We start from the raw sequence: 24313 nt of genomic DNA, 5'->3' as shown, positions 1-24313 counted from the left end.
CGTTTGACCAGAGCTCTATGGACACTTTTCGAAAGTAGTGTCCTATGTAGGGAATAGGGTGCCATTTGGTACTCAAAAGTGTTTGACAGAAACATGACACCAAAAGCCATCTGGGAACTTTAAATCTCTGTGTTTCAGGGGCGGACTGGTCTTCTAACATTTCGGGCAAATGACTGATGGGCTGGTCCATTTTTAGCCCAGTGGGCCTGTCTAACTAGGTTTTTTTTTTGCTACAAATTATCATTACTTAGGTAATAATGGAGGCCTCAAGAAAAAAAAAAAGTGGGCCGGTGTGTTAGAAATGTCAAGGCTGAATTCTGGTCCCAGTCCGCCCCTGCCTGTTTTGATATATTTTCTCTATAACAGGATCAGGAAAGAGAAAATAAGACGACCATCATGACATCTGTTCATTTCAATCCAGGGTCGGATTCCAAGGAAGTTAATGGGTAAGTTAACACACACACACACACAGACGGTCAACCTTAACACACACACACAAACGGTCAACCTTAACACACACACACACAAACACACAGACGGTCAAACTTTACTGTCTTTTAATGAGTAATCTACAGAAGTAGCTACTGTTAGGAGACATTCTTTTACAATGACATGCTCAGCAGTGAAGGACTGAGTCCCAAATGTTACTAAGAGCTCTGGTCTAAAGTAGTGCACTATATAGGGAATAGGGTTCTATAGGACTCTGGTCTAAAGTAGTGCACTATATAGGGAATAGGGTGCCATAGGGCCTTGGTCTAAGGTTGTGCACTATATAGGGAATAGGGTGCCATAGGGCCTTGGTCTAAGGTTGTGCACTATATAGGGAATAGGGTTCTATAGGGCTCTGGTCTAAAGTAGTGCACTATATAGGGAGTAGGGTGCCATTTGGGATAAACCCTAAGAATGGTCAGTCAAGACTACTGTAGAGGTGTGGCTGTTGTGTTGTAAGTCAGTCTGACTTTCTGCTGATGTCAGAAGCTTTTTCCTGGTTTGAAACAACTGGCCATCGGCTATTTGTCCTTTAGCTCGTTTCCCACCGCATGTTGACAGAGGATCAACAAAGAGGACAAGATGAATTACTCTGTAACCTCTACTTCATATCACATTTTATTGGTCACATACACATATTTAGCAGATGTTATTGCGGGTGTTGTGAAATGCTTGTGTTTCTAGCTCCAACAGTACAGTAATATCTAAGTAATATCTAACTAAATGCTTGTGTTTCTAGCTCCAACAGTGATATCTAACTAAATGCTTGTGTTTCTAGCTCCAACAGTGCAGTAGTATCTAACTAAATGCTTGTGTTCCTAGCTCCAACAGTACAGTAGTATCTAACTAAATGCTTATGTTCCTAACTCCAACAGTGCAGTAGTATCTAACTAAATGCTTGTGTTTCTAGCTCCAACAGTGATATCTAACTAAATGCTTGTGTTTCTAGCTCCAACAGTGATATCTAACTAAATGCTTGTGTTTCTAGCTCCAACAGTGCAGTAGTATCTAACTAAATGCTTGTGTTCCTAGCTCCAACAGTACAGTAGTATCTAACTAAATGCTTATGTTCCTAGCTCCTACAGTGCAGTAGTATCTAACTAAATGCTTGTGTTTCTAGCTCCAACAGTGATATCTAACTAAATGCTTGTGTTTCTAGCTCCAACAGTGATATCTAACTAAATGCTTGTGTTTCTAGCTCCAACAGTGCAGTAGTATCTAACTAAATGCTTGTGTTCCTAGCTCCAACAGTACAGTAGTATCTAACTAAATGCTTATGTTCCTAGCTCCAACAGTGCAGTAGTATCTAACTAAATGCTTGTGTTTCTAGCTCCAACAGTGATATCTAACTAAATGCTTGTGTTTCTAGCTCCAACAGTGATATCTAACTAAATGCTTGTGTGTCTAGCTCCAACAGTGCAGTAGTATCTAACTAAATGCTTGTGTTTCTAGCTCCAACAGTGCAGTAGTATCTAACTAAATGCTTGTGTTCCTAGCTCCAACAGTGCAGTAGTATCTAACTAAATGCTTGTGTTTCTAGCTCCAACAGTGATATCTAACTAAATGCTGGTGTTCCTTGCTCCAACAGTGCAGTAGTATCTAACTAAATGCTTGTGTTCCTAGCTCTAACAGTGCAGTAGTATCTAACTAAATGCTTGTGTTCCTAGCTCTAACAGTGCAGTAGTATCTAACTAAATGCTTGTGTTTCTAGCTCCAACAGTGCAGTAGTATCTAACTAAATGCTTGTGTTCCTAGCTCCAACAGTACAGTAATATCTAACTAAATGCTTGTGTTTCTAGCTCCAACAGTGCAGTAGTATCTAACTAAATGCTTGTGTTTCTAGCTCCAACAGTGATATCTAACTAAATGCTTGTGTTTCTAGCTCCAACAGTGATATCTAACTAAATGCTTGTGTTTCTAGCTCCAACAGTGCAGTAGTATCTAACTAAATGCTTGTGTTCCTAGCTCCAACAGTACAGTAGTATCTAACTAAATGCTTATGTTCCTAGCTCCAACAGTGCAGTAGTATCTAACTAAATGCTTGTGTTTCTAGCTCCAACAGTGATATCTAACTAAATGCTTGTGTTTCTAGCTCCAACAGTGATATCTAACTAAATGCTTGTGTGTCTAGCTCCAACAGTGCAGTAGTATCTAACTAAATGCTTGTGTTTCTAGCTCCAACAGTGATATCTAACTAAATGCTGGTGTTCCTTGCTCCAACAGTGCAGTAGTATCTAACTAAATGCTTGTGTTCCTAGCTCTAACAGTGCAGTAGTATCTAACTAAATGCTTGTGTTCCTAGCTCTAACAGTGCAGTAGTATCTAACTAAATGCTTGTGTTTCTAGCTCCAACAGTGCAGTAGTATCTAACTAAATGCTTGTGTTCCTAGCTCCAACAGTACAGTAATATCTAACTAAATGCTTGTGTTTCTAGCTCCAACAGTGCAGTAGTATCTAACTAAATGCTTGTTTCTAGCTCCAACAGTGCAGTAGTATCTAACTAAATGCTTGTGTTTCTAGATCCAACAGTGCAGTAATATCTAACTAAATGCTTGTGTTTCTAGATCCAACAGTGCAGTAATATCTAACTAAATGCTTGTGTTTCTAGCTCCAACAGTGCAGTAATATCTAACTAAATGCTTGTGTTTCTAGATCCAACAGTGCAGTAATATCTAACTAAATGCTTGTGTTCCTAGCTCCAACAGTACAGTAGCATGTTAAGTGTCTAAACATACTGTACATGGAAACAGCTTTAATTGATGTTGATCTCTCTTTCCCCATCTTTCCTTTTCTCTCTCTCTCTCCCGCCCTCCCTCCCTCCCTCCCTCCCTCCCTCCCTCCCTCTCCTTCTCAGTAGTGTAGAGAAGCTGGAGGAGGCTAAGGTGGAGATAGACGATGGGAAGGATGAGAGTGCTGAACCTGATACCATGTATCAGTAAGTGTACACACACACACACACACACACACACACACACACACACACACACACACACACACACACACACACACACACACACACAGTGCTGAACCTGGTACCATGTATCAGTAAGTGTGTACACACACACACACACAGTGCTGAACCTGGTACCATGTATCAGTAAGTGTGTGTACACACACACACACACACACACACACACACACACACACACACACACACACACACACACACACAGTGCTGAACCTGGTGTACCAGAATCAGTCCACCTCAAAAAGCACAACGAAGAGCAAATTATTTCTGTAGTTAGAAACGGATTAGAATTCCAGAAACATTCTTCTGTTGAAATATAATTTGATCTCTGAGAAATAAAACAAATTAATTGAACCCAAAATTGGCCTTTTTTTTACATGTATAGGATTCATATATAATCTTCAATAAATATAGTACCTAACATCTCATTTGGATTATAATTACTTTTAGCAGTTTTTATTGTCTTCCTCATTGTTGGGGAGAATTATGGTCCAAATCGAATGTTATTTATTGATGATTATATGAATTAAAATGGCTCCAATCTCAACGTCACACACACACACACCTCCAAATGTATAGACATGTTGTTTCTGATGAAAGTGTCATCATTCGTTTTTCTTTCTTCCTCGTTCTACAGACGTATTCGGAGGAAGATTACCCCTTTTGTCATGTCCTTCGGATTCCGGTAGGATGATGGTGGTGGGGATGATGATGGTGGTGGTGGGGATGATGATGGTGGTGGAGGGGATGATGATGGTGGTGGAGGGGATGATGATGGTGGTGGAGGGGATGATGATGGTGGTGGAGGGGATGATGATGGTGGTGGAGGGGATGATGATGGTGGTGGAGGGGATGATGATGGTGGTGGAGGGGATGATGATGGTGGTGGAGGGGATGATGATGGTGGTGGAGATGATGATGATGATGGTGGTGGTGGAGGGGATGATGATGATGGTGGTGGAGGGGATGATGATGGTGGTGGTGGAGGGGATGGTGGTGGTGGAGGGGATGATAATGGTGGTGGAGGGGATGATAATGGTGGTGGAGGGGATGATAATGGTGGTGGAGGGGATGATAATGGTGGTGGTGGAGGGGATGGTGATTATTCTCTCTCTCTCTCTCTGTGTCTCTGTCTCTGTATTCCAGTATGTTTGGTGTGGTACTGATCATAGTGGATATAGTGCTGGTGATAGTAGACCTGTCTCTGATGACGCGGAGCAGAGATGTGGGGGACATTCTAGAGACGGTCTCTCTCATCATCTCTCTGTTCTTCCTCACCGACGTACTGCTACGGGTCTATGTAGAGGGGTAAGCGAGAGTGTGTACTGTGTGTGTGTCCTCAGTCGTGGCCAAAAGTTTTGAATGACACAAATATACATTTCCACAAAGTTTTCTGCTTCAGTGTCTTTTAGATATTTTTGTCAGATGTTACTATGGAATACTGAAGTATAATTACAAGCATTTCATAAGTGTCAAAGGCTTATATTGACAATTACATGAAGTTGATGCAAAGAGTCAATATTTGCAGTGTTGACCCTTCTTTTTCAAGACCTCTGCAATCTGCCCTGGCATGCTGTCAATTAACTTCTGGGCCACATCCTGACTGATGGCAGCCCATTCTTGCATAATCAATGATTGGAGTTTGTCAGAATTTGTGGGTTTTTGTTTGTTCACCCGCCTCTTGAGGATTGACCACAAGTTCTCAATGGGAATAAGGTCTGGGGAGTTTCCTGGAAATGGACCCAAAATATCAATGTTTTGTTCCCCAAGCCACTTAGCTATCACTTTTGCCTTATGGCAAGGTGCTCCATCATGCTGGAAAGCATCACCAAACTGTTCCTGGATGGTTGGGAGAAGTTGCTCTCGGAGGATGTGTTGGTACCATTCTTTATTCATGGCTGTGTTCTTAGGCAAAATTGTGAGAGAGCCCACTCCCTTGGCTGAGAAGCAACCCCACACATGAATGGTCTCAGGATGCTTTACTGTTGGCATGACACAGGACTGATGGTAGCGCTCACCTTGTCTTCTCTGGAGAAGCTTTTTTCCAGATGCCCCAAACAATTGGAAAGGGGATTGATCAAAGAAAATGACGTTACCCCAGTCCTCAGCAGTCCAATCCCTGTACCTTTTGCAGAATATCAGTCTGTCCCTGATGTTTTTCCTGGAGAGAAGTGGCTTCTTTGCTGCCCTTCTTGACACCAGGCCATCCTCCAAATGTCTTCGCCTCACTGTGCGTGCAGATGCACTCACACCTGCCTGCTGCCATTCCTGAGCAAGTTCTGTACTGGTGGTGCCCCGATCCCGCAGCTGAATCAACTTTAGGAGACGGTCCTGGCGTTTGCTGGACTTTCTTGGGCACCCTGAAGCCTTCTTCACAACAATTGAACCGCTATCCTTGAAGTTCTTGATGATCTGATAAATGGTTGATTTAAATGGTTGATTTAGGTGCAATCTTACTGGTAGCAATATCCTTGCCTGTGAAGCCCTTTTTGTGCAAAACAATGATGACGGCACGTGTTTCCTTGCAGGTAACCATGGTTGACAGAGAAAGAACAATGATTCCAAGCACCACCCTCCTTTTGAAGCTTCCAGTTTGTTATTCGAACTCAATCAGCATGACAGAGTGATCTCCAGCCTTGTCCTCGTCAACACTCACACCTGTGTTAAAGAGAGAATCACTGACATGATGTCAGCTGGTCCTTTTGTGGCAGGGCTGAAATGCAGTGGAAATGTTTTTTGGGGGTTCAGTTCATTTGCATGGCAAAGAGGGACTTTGCAATTCATCTGATCACTCTTCATAACATTCTGGAGTATATACAAATTGACATCATACAAACTGAGGCAGCAGACGAAAATTAATATTTGTGTCATTCTCAAAACGTTTGGCCATGACTGTACATGAAGTGAAAGTAGGACAGAGACCCCCCTGAGTGAGGGAGAGCTGTGAACCTCTGCTGTCTATGATGAGCTGTTTAAACAGGAAGTAATGTGCAGGAAATGGTTCCAGGAAGTGGTCTGCCCTTTACTGGGCAGTAAGGCCTTCTTGGAACACACTGATGAATCATCATAAAACTAAGTTAAACTCCTTGAATCAGCGGTGTACAGTCGTGGCCAAAAGTTGATCTGGACGAGTTATAAATAGCTGTAGGTCTGTAATGACTGACGAGACAAGAGGAATACTGATGACTGACGAGACAAGAGGAATACTGATGACTGACAAGAGGAATACTGATGACTGACAAGAAGAATACTGATGACTGACGAGGAATACTGATTACTGATGACTGACGAGGAATACTGATGATGATGCACGATCTAATATAGATATTGCACCTTGTGCATTCTACTCTTTTCAACTTTCAAGAGTAAAAGCCCCCCCTGCCAACTCCTTACACCTCCCAAGCACTGGTCGAACTATCTGTCTGTGTATGACTGACTCTCTGTGTGTGTGTCTGACTGACTGATCTGTGTGTTTCAGGTTCAAGGTGTACTTCAGTTCCAGACTGAATATCATAGATGCCTGTATTGTTGTCATCACCCTGGTTGTCACTATGATCTACACCTTCTCTGACCTGACAGGGGCCAGCCTCATACCCAGGTACGTACAGGGGTGGGTGTAACTACAGAGCCCAGACTCACCCCAGGTTCACACACAGAACTGTATCTCCGTTTGACCCTTGACCTTTTCACCCTCTTCAGTACCATCCAGTTTCCTTGGGGGCATAGTAACTATAGTAACTAAAGGCCATGATTGATTGGTTTGATAAAGTACCAGTCCAAAGTTTGGACACATCTACTCATTCAAGGGGTTCTCTTTATTTTTTCTATTTTCTACATTGTAGAATAATAGTGAAGACATCAAAACTATGACAGAACACATATGGAATCATGTAGTAACCAAAAAAAAGTGTTAAACAAATCAAAATATATTTGAGATTCTTCCAAGTAGCCACCCTATGTCTTGATGACAGCTTTGCTCACTCTTGGCATTCTCTCAACCAGCTACATGAGGTAGTCACCTGGAATGCATTTCAATTAACAGGTGTGCCTTGTTAAGTTAATTTGTGGAATTTCTTTCCTCAATGCATTTTAGCCAATCAGTTGTGTTGTGACAAGGTAAGGGTGGTATAATGAAGATGGCCCTATTTGGTAAAAGTCCATATTATGTCAAGAACAACTGAAATAAGTAAAGATAAACGACAGTCCATCATTACTTTAAGACATGAAGGTCAGTCAATCAGAAACATTTCAAGAACTTTGAAAGTTTCTTCAAGTGCAGTCGCAAAAACCATCAAGCGCTATGATGAAACTGTCTCTCATGAGGACCGCCACAGGAAAGGAAGACCCAGAGTTACCTCTGCTGCAGAGGATAAGTTCCTTAGCGTTAACTGCACCTCAGATAGCAGCCCAAATAAATGCTTCACAGAGTTCAAGTAACAGACACATCTCAACATCAACTGTTCAGAGAAGACTGCGTGAATCAGACCTTCATGGTCAAATTGCTGCAAAGAAAACACTACTAAAGAACACCAATAAGACGAAGAGACTTGCTTGGGCCAAGAAACATGAGCAATGAACATTGGACTGGTGGAAATCTGTTCTTTGGTCTGGAGTCCAAATTTGAGATTTTTGGTTCCAACCGCCGTGTCTTTGTGAGATGCAGAGTAGGTGAACGGATGATCTCCGCATGTGTGGTTCCCACCGTGAAGCATGGAGGAGGAGGTGTGATGTTGTGGGGAGGGGGGGCTTTGCTGGTGACACTGTCTATGATTTATTTTAGAATTCAAGGCACACTTAACCAGCATGGCTACCACAGCATTCTGCAGCAATACTCCATCCCATCTGGTTTGCTCTTAGTGGGACTATCATTTGTTTTTCAACAGGACAATGACCCAACACACCTCCAGGCTGTGTAAGGGCTATATGACCAAGAAGGAGAGTGATGGAGTACTGCATCAGATGACCTGGCCTCCACAATTCCCCCCCCGACCTCAACCATATTGAGATGGTTTGGGATGAGTCGGACCTCGGGGTGGAAAAAAAAGCAGCCAACAAGTGCTCAGCATATGTGGGAACTAATTCAAGACTGTTGGAAAAGCATTCCAGGTGAAGCTGGTTGAGAGAATGCAAAGAGTGCGCAAAGCTGTCAATCAAGGCAAATGGTGGCTACTTTGAAGAATCTAAAATATATTTTGATTTGTTTAACACTTTTTTTTGGTTACTACATGATTCCATATGTTGTTTTAGTGTTTGGATGTCTCCACTATTATTCTACAATGTAGAAAATAGTAAAAATAAAGAAAAACCTTTTAATTAGTAGGTGTGTCCAAATTTTTGACTGATACTATATATATTGATATGTGTATATATAGGTGTGTGTGTATATATAGATAGAGGGCAATATACAGTATATATCTTTCTTACTCTTTTCAGGGTGGTGACGTTCCTGCGTTTTCTGAGGATTATAATCCTGGTCAGGGTCTTCAGATTAGCCTCTCAGAAGAAAGAACTGGAGAAGGTCACCAGGAGGATGGTGAGTTCATCTCCATGGCAACGCAGTTTTTTTTTTAGGTCATTTTTATAAAAACATTTTTCGGGGTTCAGTGCCTTGCACAACAGCACAATGGCTATAGGCTGTACCTGAGAGTGGTCGGGTTCAGTGCCTTGCTCAATGGCACAACGGCTATAGGCTGTACCTGAGAGTGGTCGGGTTCAGTGCCTTGCTCAACAGCACAATGGCTATAGGCTGTACCTGAGAGTGGTCGGGTTCAGTGCCTTGCTCAACGGCACAACGGCTATAGGCTGTACCTGGTCGGGTCACATCCTTCCACTTTCATCCCCAGGCTTTCAATCCCCTTGTCGTTGAAGCATCAATGCTTAAAAATATGTACAAACTGAGTACTGATCAGAGAGGGGATATGTACAAACTGAGTACTGATCAGAGAGGGGATATGTACAAACTGAGTACTGATCAGAGAGGGGATATATACAAACTGAGTACTGATCAGAGAGGGGATATGTACAAACTGAGGACTGATCAGAGAGGGGATATGTACAAACTGAGTACTGCATATGGACTCCTGCTCCGACCCTCATATAACCAATGACCTCTGACCTGTCTCCTGTCAGGTGTCTGAGAACAAGCGTCGCTACCAGAAAGACGGCTTTGACCTGGATCTCACCTACGTCACAGGTTATATCTCACACACACACACTCCTGACCCTGACCTACGTCACAGGTTATATCTCACACACACACACACCTCTGACCCTGACCTACGTCACAGGTTATATCTCACACACACACACCTCTGACCCTGACTTACGTCACAGGTTATATCTCACACACACACACACACCCCTGACCCTGACCTACGTCACAGGTTATATCTCACACACACACACACACACACACACCCCTGACCCTGACCTACGTCACAGGTTATATCTCACACACACACACACACACCCCTGACCCTGACCTACGTCACAGGTTATATCTCACACACACACACACACACCCCTGACCCTGACCTACGTCACAGGTTATATCTCACACACACACACACACCCCTGACCCTGACCTACGTCACAGGTTATATCTCACACACACACACACACACACACACCCCTGACCCTGACCTACGTCACAGGTTATATCTCACACACACACACACACACCCCTGACCCTGACCTACGTCACAGATGAGCTGTTTTAAATTAAAGACTAATGTTAGGAACATATCATGAATGTTTATAGTATACTGCATATGAGTGGCACTTACCAGCTCCTCCTCTCATCCTTCTCCTCTCTTCTCTGATCCCTCTCCTCCTCTTCTCTCATCCCTCTCCTCTTCTCCTCTCCCATCCCTCTCATCCCTCTACTCTTATCCCTCTACTCTCATCCCTCTACTCTCATCCCTTTACTCTCATCCCTTTACTCTCATCCCTTTACTCTCATCCCTTTACTCTCATCCCTTTACTCTCATCCCTTCTCTCATCCCTCTCCTCTTCTCTCATCCCTCTCCTCTTCTTCTCTCATCCCTCTCCTCTTCTCCTCTCTCCAGATCGTGTCATTGCCATGTCGTTCCCCTCCTCTGGGAAACAAGCCCTGTACAGAAACCCCATCAGGGTAAGCCCCGTACAGAAACCCCATCAGGGTAACACACTATAGTGGAGGTTCTGATATTGTCAATAGGGAAATTGACTCCTAAAGGTCAGTAATATCTCCTCTCTCCCTGCTAGGTTCCTAAACACACACACCATGACTCCTAAAGGTGGCCAGAGAGGATAAAGGGTCAGATATCAGTTGTTTTAGAGAATAATCTAATTCTATAATATCTCTTCTCTCTGCTCCTGTTAGGAGGTGGCTAGGTTCCTAGATACCAAACATGAAGACCACTACAGAGTATACAACCTCTGCAGTAAGTACACACATTACTTCCAGTCTACTACAGTATACAACCTCTGCAGTAAGTACACATTACTTCCAGTCTACTACAGAGTATACAACCTCTGCAGTAAGTACACATTACTTCCAGTCTACTACAGAGTATATGGTCCGTGTGAGGAGAGGGTTGGGAAACCCATCTCTGACATGTTGTTGCTGTTTGTTCTTTAGGTGAGAAAGGTTACGACCCCAAGTTCTTCCACTACAGAGTAGAGAGGGTGTTTATCGATGACCACAACGTGCCTTCTCTAGAGTGAGTACTGTACACCCTACCGTGTGTGTGTGTGTAGTACACCCTACCGTGTGTGTGTGTGTAGTACACCCTACCGGGCTGTGGTAGTCGTGAAATTTGTGTCGGCCGGGAACTCTCTCGGAAGGTTAAGAAAAGGTGACGTTTTGATGACGCTGTCATTCCTAGGTCTGGGGAGCAGAATCTTGCAAGTTCCTGTATGTTTCCTCTATCGCACCGTGTGTTTGTCATGGGGCAGAGACCACCGCTCATGACAGAGAGCCCACTTCCTCTCTGATTTGAAGAACCTGTAAAACCCGTTTGGTTGTCGGAGGAAACAGACAGACATCTCCTCTCTCTTTACAACCATTAAATTAATGTTTTTTTAACATGAAAGTTTTCCAATCCAAGGCGTCGGTCACCAAGTCATTTAGTTTTCCAAGGCGTCAGTCACCAAGTCATTTAGTCTTCCAATCCAAGGCGTCAGTCACCAAGTCATTTAGTTTTCCAAGGCGTCAGTCACCAAGTAATTTAGTTTTCCAAGGCGTCAGTCACCAAATCATTTAGTTTTCCAAGGCGTCAGTCACCAAGTTATTTAGTTTTCCAATCCAAGGCGTCGATCACCAAGTCATTTAGTTTTCCAAGGCGTCAGTCACCAAGTCATTTAGTTTTCCAATCCAAGGCGTCGGTCACCAAGTCATTTAGTTTTCCAAGGCGTCAGTCACCAAATCATTTAGTTTTCCAATCCAAGGCGTCGGTCACCAAGTCATTTAGTTTTCCAAGGCGTCAGTCACCAAGTCATTTAGTTTTCCAATCCAAGGCGTCGGTCACCAAGTCATTTAGTTTTCCAAGGCGTCAGTCACCAAGTCATTTAGTTTTCCAATCCAAGGCGTCGGTCACCAAGTCATTTAGTTTTCCAAGGCGTCAGTCACCAAGTCATTTAGTTTTCCAATCCAAGGCGTCGGTCACCAAGTCATTTAGTTTTCCAATCCAAGGCGTCGGTCACCAAGTCATTTAGTTTTCCAATCCAAGGCGTCGGTCACCAAATCATTTAGTTTTCCAATCCAAGGCGTCAGTCACCAAGTCATTTAGTTTTCCAAGGCGTCAGTCACCAAGTCATTTAGTTTTCCAATCCAAGGCGTCGGTCACCAAGTCATTTAGTTTTCCAAGGCGTCAGTCACCAAATCATTTAGTTTTCCAATCCAAGGCGTCAGTCACCAAGTCATTTAGTTTTCCAAGGCGTCAGTCACCAAGTCATTTAGTTTTCCAATCCAAGGCGTCAGTCAACAAGTCATTTAGTTTTCCAAGGCGTCAGTCACCAAGTCATTTAGTTTTCCAATCCAAGGCGTCGGTCACCAAGTCATTTAGTTTTCCAATCCAAGGCGTCAGTCACCAAGTCATTTAGTCTTCCAATCCAAGGCGTCAGTCACCAAGTCATTTAGTTTTCCAATCCAAGGCGTCAGTCACCAAGTCATTTAGTTTTCCAAGGCGTCAGTCACCAAGTCATTTAGTTTTCCAATCCAAGGCGTCGGTCACCAAGTCATTTAGTTTTCCAATCCAAGGCGTCAGTCACCAAGTCATTTAGTCTTCCAATCCAAGGCGTCAGTCACCAAGTCATTTAGTCTTCCAATCCAAGGCGTCAGTCACCAAGTCATTTAGTTTTCCAATCCAAGGCGTCAGTCACCAAGTCATTTAGTTTTCCAATCCAAGGCGTCGGTCACCAAATCATTTAGTTTTCCAATCCAAGGCGTCAGTCACCAAGTCATTTAGTTTTCCAAGGCGTCAGTCACCAAGTCATTTAGTTTTCCAATCCAAGGCGTCGGTCACCAAGTCATTTAGTTTTCCAAGGCGTCAGTCACCAAATCATTTAGTTTTCCAATCCAAGGCGTCAGTCACCAAGTCATTTAGTTTTCCAATCCAAGGCATCGGTCACCAAGTCATTTAGTCTTCCAATCCAAGGCGTCAGTCACCAAGTCATTTAGTTTTCCAATCCAAGGCGTCAGTCACCAAGTCATTTAGTTTTCCAAGGCGTCAGTCACCAAGTCATTTAGTTTTCCAATCCAAGGCATCGGTCACCAAGTCATTTAGTCTTCCAATCCAAGGCGTCGGTCACCAAGTCATTTAGTTTTCCAATCCAAGGCGTCAGTCACCAAGTCATTTAGTTTTCCAAGGCGTCAGTCACCAAGTCATTTAGTTTTCCAATCCACGGCGTCGGTCACCAAGTCATTTAGTTTCCACCTCTCCCACACTGACTTTACAAAATTCAAACTTGCAATGCTTTTCTTTTAATTATTTGTTTTTTTTATGCATGAATTAATTTCCTCATTAATCCATGGAGCCTTAACAGTCAGTTTCGTAATAGGTCCATATTTTTTTTATTTTTTTTTTATCAATAACTGGTAGAAACTATTTCATAAATGTATCAAGTGCAACATATGGATGCTCCTCATTACGCACATCAGACAAAATAAATATCTGTTTTGTCTACAACATCGGAATCAGTACAAAAATGTTTTGCATGGTCTCTTATATACTATATTAGGCCCAGCCTTTGGAACTTTGGTCAATGAGGAGGACCCTTCCTTTCAGAGCAGGAGGGAGGACCCTTCCTTTCAGAGCAGGAGGGAGGACCCTTCCTTTCAGAGCAGGAGGGAGGACCCTTCCTTTCAGAGCAGGAGGGAGGACCCTTCCTTCAGAGCAGGAGGGAGGACCCTTCCTTCAGAGCAGGAGGGAGGACCCTTCCTTCAGAGCAGGAGGGAGGACCCTTCCTTCAGAGCAGGAGGGAGGACCCTTCCTTCAGAGCAGGAGGGAGGACCCTTCCTTCAGAGCAGGAGGGAGGACCCTTCCTTCAGAGCAGGAGGGAGGACCCTTCCTTCAGAGCAGGAGGGAGGACCCTTCCTTCAGAGCAGGAGGGAGGACCCTTCCTTCAGAGCAGGAGGGAGGACCCTTCCTTCAGAGCAGGAGGGAGGACCCTTCCTTCAGAGCAGGAGGGAGGACCCTTCCTTCAGAGCAGGAGGGAGGACCCTTCCTTCAGAGCAGGAGGGAGGACCCTTCCTTCAGAGCAGGAGGGAGGACCCTTCCTTCAGAGCAGGAGGGAGGACCCTTCCTTCAGAGCAGGAGGGAGGACCCTTCCTTCAGAGTTATTCTACTTGTTATTTTCTATCAAATAGTTTTGTGTGTGTGTTCATCTCAGGGACATGCTGAAGTACACTGCAGGTGTGAGAGAGTGGATGGCAGCTGATCCCAAAAACATCATTGCGATACACTGTAAAGGAGGAAAAGGTAACTACTACGCCATCTACTGGTAATATCCTGTAGTAGCAGCCAGCCAGCTATAATAATGTTGAGCAACTCATGGAGAAAAACAGACTGGGTTGGCTTAGGTTTTTTACAAACAATGTAGCTATGATAACGGTGTGTACCTGTGATGATAGGATGTGGCTGTGGTGATAACGCGATAGCAGTGTGTAGCTGGGATGATAACATGATAGCAGTATGTAGCTGTGATGATAACATGATAGCAGTATGTAGCTGTGGTGATGACATGATAGCAGTATGTAGCTGTGATGATAACATGATAGCAGTATGTAGCTGTGGTGATGACATGATAGCAGTATGTAGCTGTGGTGATGACAGTATAGAATCTGTGGTGATGACAGTATGAATCTGTTGTGATGACAGTATGTAGCTGTGTCAGAGCATGACATTGTTTCCTTTCACGCTGAGTGGTTATTGAAAGGGAGCGAGCTGGAAAGATTGTTCATGTACATTGAGTAACTATGGTAATTCTCAATGTATGTAACAACAGACTTTGTTTGCCATTTTGAGGTGAAGAAAACATTACTTGATGAATGAATCACGCTTCACCGTCTGGCAACTCGACGAACTATTCTGGGTTTGGTGGATGCCAGGAGAACGCTACCTGCCCGAATACATAGTGCCAACTGTAAAGTTTGGTGGAGGTATAATGGTCTGGGGATGTTTTTAATGGTTCGGGCTCCTTAGTTGAGGTGAAGGGAAATCTTAACGCTACAACATACAATGACATTCTAGATGATTCTGTGCTTCCAACTTTATGACAACAGTTTGGGGAAGGTTCTTTCCTGTTTCACCATGACAATAACCCCGTGCACAAAGCGAGGTCCATACAGAAATGTTTTGTCAAGATCGGTGTGGAAGAACTTGACTGTCCTGTACAGAGCCCTGAACTCACCCCCTTTGGGATGATGTAATGATGACTGTGAGTCAGGCCTAATCGCCCAACATCAGTGCCCGACCTCACTAATGCTCTTGTGGCTGAATGGAAGCAAGTCCCAACCTCTAGTGGAAAGCATTCCCAGAAGAGTGGAGGCTGTTATAGCAGCAATGTTCCAACATCTAGTGGAAAGCCTTCCCAGAAGAGTGGAGGCTGTTATAGCAGCAATGTTCCAACATCTAGTGGAAAGCCTTCCCAGAAGAGTGGAGGCTGTTATAGTAGCAATGTTCCAACATCTAGTGGAAAGCCTTCCCAGAAGAGTGGAGGATGTTATAGCAGCAATGTTCCAACATCTAGTGGAAAGCCTTCCCAGAAGAGTGGAGGCTGTTATAGCAGCAATGTTCCAACATCTAGTGGAAAGCCTTCCCAGAAGAGTGGAGGCTGTTATAGCAGCAATGTTCCAACATCTAGTGGAAAGCCTTCCCAGAAGAGTGGAGGCTGTTATAGCAGCAATGTTCCAACATCTAGTGGAAAGCCTTCCCAGAAGAGTGGAGGATGTTATAGCAGCAATGTTCCTACATCTAGTGGAAAGTCTTCCCAGAAGAGTGGAGGCTGTTATAGCAGCAAAGGGGGGGACCAACTCCATATTAACGCTTCTTAGGTGTCCCCGTACGAGTTCAAAAAATCTTGGTCGACCAACAGTCTAAAAAATTGTCCAGTCCACTAATTTGGGTCAGCAGTACAGGGGTCAGCAGTACAGGGGTCAGCTCTACAGGGGTCAGCCCTATTGTTTACATTTGTTTACCAACATTGGAGTGAAACAAGCTTATATTTTTGGTTCTGATGAGGTACGACAGTGAAGCTGTCGAAAAAATGGCCCCTTTTTTAACAGTGGTGTGTGTGTGTTCCTACAGGGCGTACAGGGACTCTGGTGTGTACCTGGCTCATCGACAGTGACCAGTTTGAGAGCGCTCAGGTAGGGCAATTACCTGAAATGGTTCAGGTATTTCAGCATGACACAGTGCTTAAACTGTTTTAACACAAAAACACCACCCCCATAACATGTTTATGATCTACAGGACAGCTTGGACTACTTTGGGGAGAGGAGAACAGACAAGAGCCGCAGCTCCAAGTTCCAGGGAGTGGAGACCCCGTCTCAGGTACACGGATATGACTCGCGCTTAGTCTCTGCTACATTGGGCTGCGTTTACACAGACAGCCCAATTCTGATCTTTGTGAGGGGAAAATAAAAGACGACAAATTAGTGAGAACAAGATCAGAATTGGGCTGACTGTGTAAAACAGCCAAAGAGACATAAAGGTGGTGCAGTGTTTCTCAACAAGACCACAGGTAACATTTGGGTCCAAAAGCGGTGGCCCCCGGCCTGCAGAGCGGCCTGTAGAGCGGCGGCCCCCCGGCCTGTAGAGCGGCGGCCCCCCGGCCTGTAGAGCGGCGGCCCCCCGGCCTGTAGAGCGGCGGCCCCCCGGCCTGTAGAGCGGCGGCCCCCCGGCCTGTAGAGCGGTGGCCCCCCAGCCTGAATCTCTGTGTGTGTTACAGAGCATGTAGATGGGTTACTATGAAGTGACGATGATGTGTGTGTGTGTGTTACAGAGCAGGTACGTGGGTTACTATGAAGTGATGAAGACTAAGTTCAACCGACAACTTCCTCCAGAACAGAGCCTGAAGATCAAGAGCATCCGCATCCACTCCATAGCAGGTTTGATTGAATATCTGTCCACTATAATAACATCCACTCCATAGCAGGTTTGATTGAATATCTGTCCACTATAATAACATCCACTCCATAGCAGGTTTGATTGAATATCTGTCCACTATAATAACATCCACTATAATAACATCCACTATAATAACATCCACTATAATAACGTCCACTATAATAACATCCACTATAATAACATCCACTATAATAACATCCACTATAATAACATCCACTATAATAACATCCACTATAATAACATCCACTATAATAACATCCACTATAATAACATCCACTCCATAGCAGGTTTGATTGAATATCTGTCCACTATAATAACATCCACTATAATAACATCCACTATAATAACATCCACTCCATAGCAGGTTTGATTGAATATCTGTTTACTATAATAACATCCACTCCATAGCAGGTTTGATTGAATATCTGTCCACTATAATAACATTCACTCCATAGCAGGTTTGATTGAATATCTGTCCACTATAATAACTTCCACTATAATAACGTCCACTATAATAACATCCACTATAATAACATCCACTATAATAACATCCACTCCATAGCAGGTTTGATTGAATATCTGTCCACTATAATAACATCCACTCCATAGCAGGTTTGATTGAATATCTGTCCACTAGAATAACATCCACTCCATAGCAGGTTTGATTGAATATCTGTCCACTATAATAACGTCCACTCCATAGCAGGTTTGATTGAATATCTGTCCACTATAATAACATCCACTCCATAGCAGGTTTGATTGAATATCTGTCCACTATAATAACGTCCACTCCATAGCAGGTTTGATTGAATATCTGTCCACTATAATAACGTCCACTCCATAGCAGGTTTGATTGAATATCTGTCCACTATAATAACGTCCACTCCATAGCAGGTTTGATTGAATATCTGTCCACTATAATAACATCCACTCCATAGCAGGTTTGATTGAATATCTGTCCACTATAATAACATCCACTATAATAACGTCCACTATAATAACATCCACTATAATAACATCCACTCCATAGCAGGTTTTGATTATGTGATTAAAAACGTCTCCACCCAGAGACATTACATAAAACATAATTGAGGATAAAACACAATTTAGCCTATTGTTGTCCTCTGAAAAGAGAGAATACACTTGATTGGGCAATGCATATTAACATACATTTTGTCCCTGCGAAATTTGTCACACCAGCTGAGAACGCCCTAAATGGTCAGCAGATGGCGCTGCTATCCACTTGCTAGTATGCATTTCTAAAGGAGGGGAATAATATTTTGCATGTCCCATAGGGACTTTTTGAAGCATTGGTGGGAGGTTATCTACAGTGACACTAGAGTCACAGGGAAAATATTTTTAAACAGTGTTGATTTACCTCATTTCTGTTCCACACAGACATTTGCCTGTAAGGTCCCTCAGTCGAGCAGTGAATTTCAACCACTGATTCAACCACAGAGACCATGGAGGTTTTCCACTGTCTCACAAAGAAGGAAACATATTGTATTTACATGTGTATTTTACTCTTACAGCAGTGAGTCATTTAACAGACTCTCTTATCCAGAGTCACTTACAGTAGTGAGTCATTTAACAGACTCTCTTATCCAGAGCCACTACAGCAGTGAGTCATTTAACAGACTCTTTTATCCAGGGTCACTACAGTAGTGAGTCATTTAACAGACTCTCTTATCCAGAGCCACTACAGTAGTGAGTCATTTAACACTCTCTTATCCAGAGCCACTACAGTAGTGAGTCATTTAACAGACTCTTTTATCCAGGGTCACTACAGTAGTGAGTCATTTAACAGACTGTCTTATCCAGAGCCACTACAGTAGTGAGTCATTTAGCAGACTCTCTTATCCAGAGCCACTACAGTAGTGAGTCATTGAGCAGACTCTCTTATCCAGAGAGACTTACAGTAGTGAGTCATTTAACAGACTCTCTTATCCAGAGAGACTTACAGTAGAGAGTCATTTAGCAGACTCTCTTATCCAGAGCCACTTACATTTTCATACTGGTCCCCCGTGGGAATCGAACCCACAACCCGGGCATTACAAGGGCCATGCTCTACCAACTGAGTAACATGGGACCATTGGTAGACCATTGGTATATATATATATATATATATATATATATATATATATATATATATATATATATATATATATATATATATATATATATATATATATATATATATATATTCAGGACACCTTTTTGTCCTGAATACGAAGTATTATTTTTGGGGACAACACATCACTGAGTACCACTCTTCATATTTTAAAGCATGGTGGTGGCTGCATCATGTTATGGGTATGCTTGTAATCGGCTAGGGAGATGTTTAGGATAAAATCTTAATGGCGCTAAGCACAGGAAAAACTGGTTGTCTGCAAATTCACCTTTCAGCGGGACAATAACCTTAAGCACAAGGACAAATATACACTGGAGTTGCTTACCAAGATGACATTTAATGTTTTTAAACCTAGTTTAAAGTTTTGACTTCAATCTGCATGTAAATCTATGGCAAGACTTGAAAATGGCTGTTTAGCAATGATCAACAACCAACTTTTTACATTTTTCTTTTCAAGAAAAATTGGCAAATATTGTACAATCCAGGTATGCAATGCTCTTAGAGACTGGCCCAGAAAGACTCCCAGCTCTTAGAGACTGGCCCAGAAAGACTCCCAGCTCTTAGAGACTGGCCCAGAAAGACTCCCAGCTCTTAGAGACTGGCCCAGAAAGACTCCCAGCTCTTAGAGACTGGCCAAGAAAGAGTCCCAGCTCTTAGAGACTGGCCCAGAAAGACTCCCAGCTCTTAGACTGACCCAGAAAGACTCCCAGCTCTTAGAGACTGACCCAGAAAGACTCCCAGCTCTTAGAGACTGACCCAGAAAGACTCCCAGCTCTTAGAGACTGACCCAGAAAGACTCCCAGCTCTTAGACTGACCCAGAAAGACTCCCAGCTCTTAGACTGACCCAGAAAGACTCCCAGCTCTTAGAGACTGACCCAGAAAGACTCCCAGCTCTTAGACTGACCCAGAAAGACTCCCAGCTCTTAGAGACTGGCCCAGAAAGACTCCCAGCTCTTAGACTGGCCCAGAAAGACTCCCAGCTCTTAGACTGGCCCAGAAAGACTCCCAGCTCTTAGAGACTGGCCCAGAAAGACTCCCAGCTCTTAGACTGGCCCAGAAAGACTCCCAGCTCTTAGACTGACCCAGAAAGACTCACAACTGTAGTTGCTGCCAACGGTGATTCTAACATGTATTGACTCAGAGGGGTGAATATTTATCTAGTCAAGATATATTAGTGTTTTATTATTCATTAAATTTGTACAAATCATGGAATTTGTCTTCCACTTTGACGTTAGATTATATTGTTAATTTATCCCACTTTGTAACATAATGTGTAAAAAGTCAAGGGGTGTGAGTACCTTCTGAAGGCATTGTAGTTGCTAGCTTGGTTAACATGTGGCATAGATAGCTATTACCTTGTGCCACAGCTGACCTGCTGGGATGAGACGTGAATCCACTAGTCTGGCTAGCTAGCTAATCAAACCGGCAATGCTCTAAAATTACAATCGCATATGCCCCTACAGTTTCATTAAACAGAACTTTATAGCTACCGGTATGTCTATTCTTACCTTGATCATCAACATTTTTGCTACTCTTTGGCCATATCTCCAATATATTATTTGGAGTCTCCATTTAAAATCAGGCATATCAGTGTCCAGGCAATGCTGTTCTGCCTCAGGACTACCTGGCCTGATGACTCCTTGCTGTCCCCAGTCCACCTGGCCGTGCTGCTGCTCCAGTTTCAACTGTTCTGCCTGCGGCTATGGAACCTGTTCACAGGACGTGCTACCTGTCCCAGACCTGCTGTTTTCAACTCTCTAGAGACAGCAGGAGCGGTAGAGATACTCTGAATGATCGGCTATGAAAAGCCAACTGACATTTACTCCTGAGGTGCTGACCTGTTGCACCCTCGACAACTACTGTGATTATTATTATTTGACCCTGCTGGTCATCTATGAACATTTGAACATCTTGGCCATATTCTGTTATACTCTCCACCCGGCACAGCCAGAAGAGGACTGGCCATCCCACATAGCCTGGTTCCTCTCTAGGTTTCTTCCTAGGTTCTGGCCTTTCTAGGGAGTCTTTCCTAGCCACCGTGCTTCTACACCTGCATTGCTTGCTGTTTGGGGGGGTTTTAGGCTGGGTTTCTGTACAGCACTTTGTGACATCAGCTGATGTACGAAGGGCTTTATAAATACATGTGATTCTGCACTAGTGTGACTGATGTTGCAGCATCTTAACCTGATCTCTGTCCTCGCATTCTGGCAATGGTGTAATTGATAAACAACTTTATTGCAATGCAAACAGCAGGTCGATGAGACTTTAGGCTGCCATTGACAGCCATGTTGTTTTTATGCCATTTTCCAAATAGTTATAATTTCACTGACTTTTTAAAGGCCACTGTAATAATGTTTGGTGGCATGTTTGGTGACTATTTTCACAAGCTATTAACCCTATTAGAATGACAGCTTGTTGAGTAAGAATCCCCCCCCCCCCCCCCCCCCTCTGTGTTCTAGGTGTGGGTAAAGGGAATGGTAGTGACTTGAAGGTGAAGATCATTGTAAGGAAGAAGCTGGTGTTCCTGTGTGTCTGTGCCAAACAAGAGAACTGCACGGTGAGGCACACACACTTGATTGATTGATTGGTTGATATATTGATCTGTCCCAGGTGTTTTCCACATGTATTAAATGATGTATTGATCTGTCCCAGGTGTTTCCTGATGCTGGTAACAACTCGGTGGTGATCAGCCTGCAGGAGGGGCCTGTTGTCAACGGTGACGTTAAGGTCATGTTTGAGTCCTCTGCTGTGAGTACCTGTGGATGGGGGAAGAATTTAGACGTGACACAAGAGTACCTGTATTCAGGGGAATACTTTAGACGTAACACGACTAACTGGAGCTTGTATTTGGGGGAAGACTTTAAACGTCACAGAACTAATGGAAGCCATTATTTAAGGAGAACATTTTAAAAGCCATTCGAAGCTGGTGTTAAGGAACATATTTAAAATGTAACACAGGTACAATTCAGTCTCAGAGCCCTCTGGTGTGTATATTGTCTTCTAATAATGCTTCCTGTCTCTTCCTCTCCAGGGTCTCCCTAAAGGATATGAAGACTGTCCTTTCTATTTCTGGTTCAACACCTCCTTTATAGAGAACAACAGGTATGGTTCAATACCTCCTCCTCCTCTATGGTTCAATACCTCCTCTATGGTTCAATACCTCCTCCTCCTCTATGGTTCAATGCCTCCTCCTCCTCTATGGTTCAATGTCTCCTCCTCCTCTATGGTTCAATACCTCCTCCTCCTCTATGGTTCAATACCTCCTCCTCCTCTATGGTTCAATACCTCCTCCTCCTCTATGGTTCAATACCTCCTCCTCCTCTATGGTTCAATACCTCCTCCTCCTCTATGGTTCAATACCTCCTCCTCCTCTATGGTTCAATACCTCCTCCTCCTCTATGGTTCAATACCTCCTCCTCCTCTATGGTTCAATACCTCCTCCTCCTCTATGGTTCAATACCTCCTCCTCCTCTATGGTTCAATACCTCCTCCTCCTCTATGGTTCAATACCTCCTCCTCCTCTATGGTTCAATACCTCCTCCTCCTCTATGGTTCAATACCTCCTCCTCCTCTATGGTTCAATACCTCCTCCTCCTCTATGGTTCAATACCTCCTCCTCCTCTATGGTTCAATACCTCCTCCTCCTCTATGGTTCAATACCTCCTCCTCCTCTATGGTTCAATACCTCCTCCTCCTCTATGGTTCAATACCTCCTCCTCCTCTATGGTTCAACACCTCCTCCTCCTCTATGGTTCAATACCTCCTATGGTTCAATACCTCCTCCATCTGTAGGAATGAGCCCTAATACGCCAGCAACATGTCTTTAAAACCCTGTGGTTTATGCTTTGTTCTCTCTCCTGTATCCCCCCCCCTCCCAGACTGGTCCTGTCTAGAGAAGAATTGGACAACCCCCACAAAGCCAAGACCTGGGATCTCTACAAGGAGGCCTTTGGAGTCACCCTGTCTTTCTCTGAACCATGACCTCTGACTTTTTAATCCCTGTCCAACTCTGAGCCCTTACCCCCTGATAACAAACCTGTCTGTGTGCCAAACAGCACTCTGTATAGTGCACGGTCAGACCAGAGCCCCCATGGGGCCTGTATATAACTAAAGTGCTGTGTAGAGATTAGGGTACCATTTTGAGATTCATGCCTTCTCTGACCTCTGACCCCGTGATAGTCCTGTCAGACCAAAGGGCCTACACCTCCAGAACAAAGCCAAAGACACTCCACTACCAGAAACGACTGGCTGTGTCCCAATCCTCTATCCTTTCTCCTAGAGTGTGCACTCGTTCACTTCCTTTATCATTTGATAAGAAAAATGACTGGTATAAGAAATATGGTAGAAACTCCCACCAATCCAACTTGGGGAAGCAGCGAAGGTTTATTTAGGAGGAAGGTGATTATTATTGGGACCGAGTCCCTGGTGTCTGTCTGTTTGCACTGAGCCGTTAGACCTTACGTTTATCCTCTGTGGTCAAATCTGTGGATTTTCATTTTTTTTTTATTTTTTTTTACATTTTTCTACATTTATGTTAGCAAACAAAAAGGGATCGTTTGGATGTGAGGGATGTTCAATACTTAAACCTTAAAGATGTGGAGACCGTGGAAGATTTATGGGCCAGTTTCCCGGACATAGATTAAATATAGTCCTGGACTAAACAGCTGTTTAAATTTAACTTTTTTTTTTTTTTTTTTTTCCAGGTCTAGAATAATCTGAAACTAGGCTTATAAATGTAACTGAATATTATATGCTAATATTATCCTGACAATACGAAGGGGTATACTAAAGAGCAAGATCTATAAATTAGCAAACTAAACTTTTAAATATTCTGAAATAACTTTTGAAAATAACTTTCTGATAAACTTGAAATAGGCATGGTCTAATTGACTCAACAACCAAAAACACATTTCTGACTTTAACCTTCTTAATGAATCAGAAAATCAATAGATATTTCTTGTTGTTTATCAGTTAGCTGGCTAACTTGTTGATCCTGCATTGCAGTAGAGCCCTCTGGATAGTGAATGGGCTGTAGGTGAGGAAGACTGGGGTTCTGTTTCACTAAAATATCAGTGTTCCAGCTTAAAATAAATAAAGATATTTCCACGTGTCAT

At 43.4% G+C, this 24313-nt stretch overlaps 1 protein-coding gene across 18 annotated transcripts in view; it reads left to right on the top strand.

Moving 5' to 3' along the window:
• Positions 1-24313, top strand: part of tpte (transmembrane phosphatase with tensin homology) — a 25738-nt gene extending 1425 nt beyond the window's left edge. For 2 of the 18 annotated variants that reach the window (XM_090226317.1, XM_090226316.1), the window contains exons 2-20: positions 139-251; positions 367-446; positions 3344-3424; positions 4095-4142; positions 4604-4765; positions 6936-7055; positions 8891-8990; positions 9587-9650; positions 10525-10589; positions 10821-10881; positions 11079-11160; positions 14330-14418; positions 16246-16307; positions 16411-16491; positions 16943-17048; positions 21659-21756; positions 21852-21947; positions 22231-22301; positions 23078-24313. In XM_090226317.1, the coding sequence (XP_090082443.1) occupies positions 397-446; positions 3344-3424; positions 4095-4142; positions 4604-4765; positions 6936-7055; positions 8891-8990; positions 9587-9650; positions 10525-10589; positions 10821-10881; positions 11079-11160; positions 14330-14418; positions 16246-16307; positions 16411-16491; positions 16943-17048; positions 21659-21756; positions 21852-21947; positions 22231-22301; positions 23078-23180 (1539 nt within the window). In that variant the 5' untranslated portion in view covers positions 139-251; positions 367-396 and the 3' untranslated portion in view covers positions 23181-24313. Of the gene's footprint in view, positions 1-138; positions 252-366; positions 447-3343; positions 3425-4094; positions 4143-4603; positions 4766-5985; positions 7056-8890; positions 8991-9586; positions 9651-10524; positions 10590-10820; positions 10882-11078; positions 11161-13678; positions 14419-16245; positions 16308-16410; positions 16492-16942; positions 17049-21658; positions 21757-21851; positions 21948-22230; positions 22302-23077 lie in introns of those variants that run through there. The other 16 variants (XM_090226320.1, XM_090226321.1, XM_090226319.1 and 13 more) reach the window with 10 other exon arrangements.

Source organism: Oncorhynchus mykiss, chromosome 29, assembly GCF_057628025.1.
Source record: "Oncorhynchus mykiss isolate SJ-2025 chromosome 29, ASM5762802v1, whole genome shotgun sequence".
NCBI classification, from domain to species: domain Eukaryota; kingdom Metazoa; phylum Chordata; class Actinopteri; order Salmoniformes; family Salmonidae; genus Oncorhynchus; species Oncorhynchus mykiss.
This window is presented reverse-complemented; position numbering and strand designations above follow the sequence as displayed.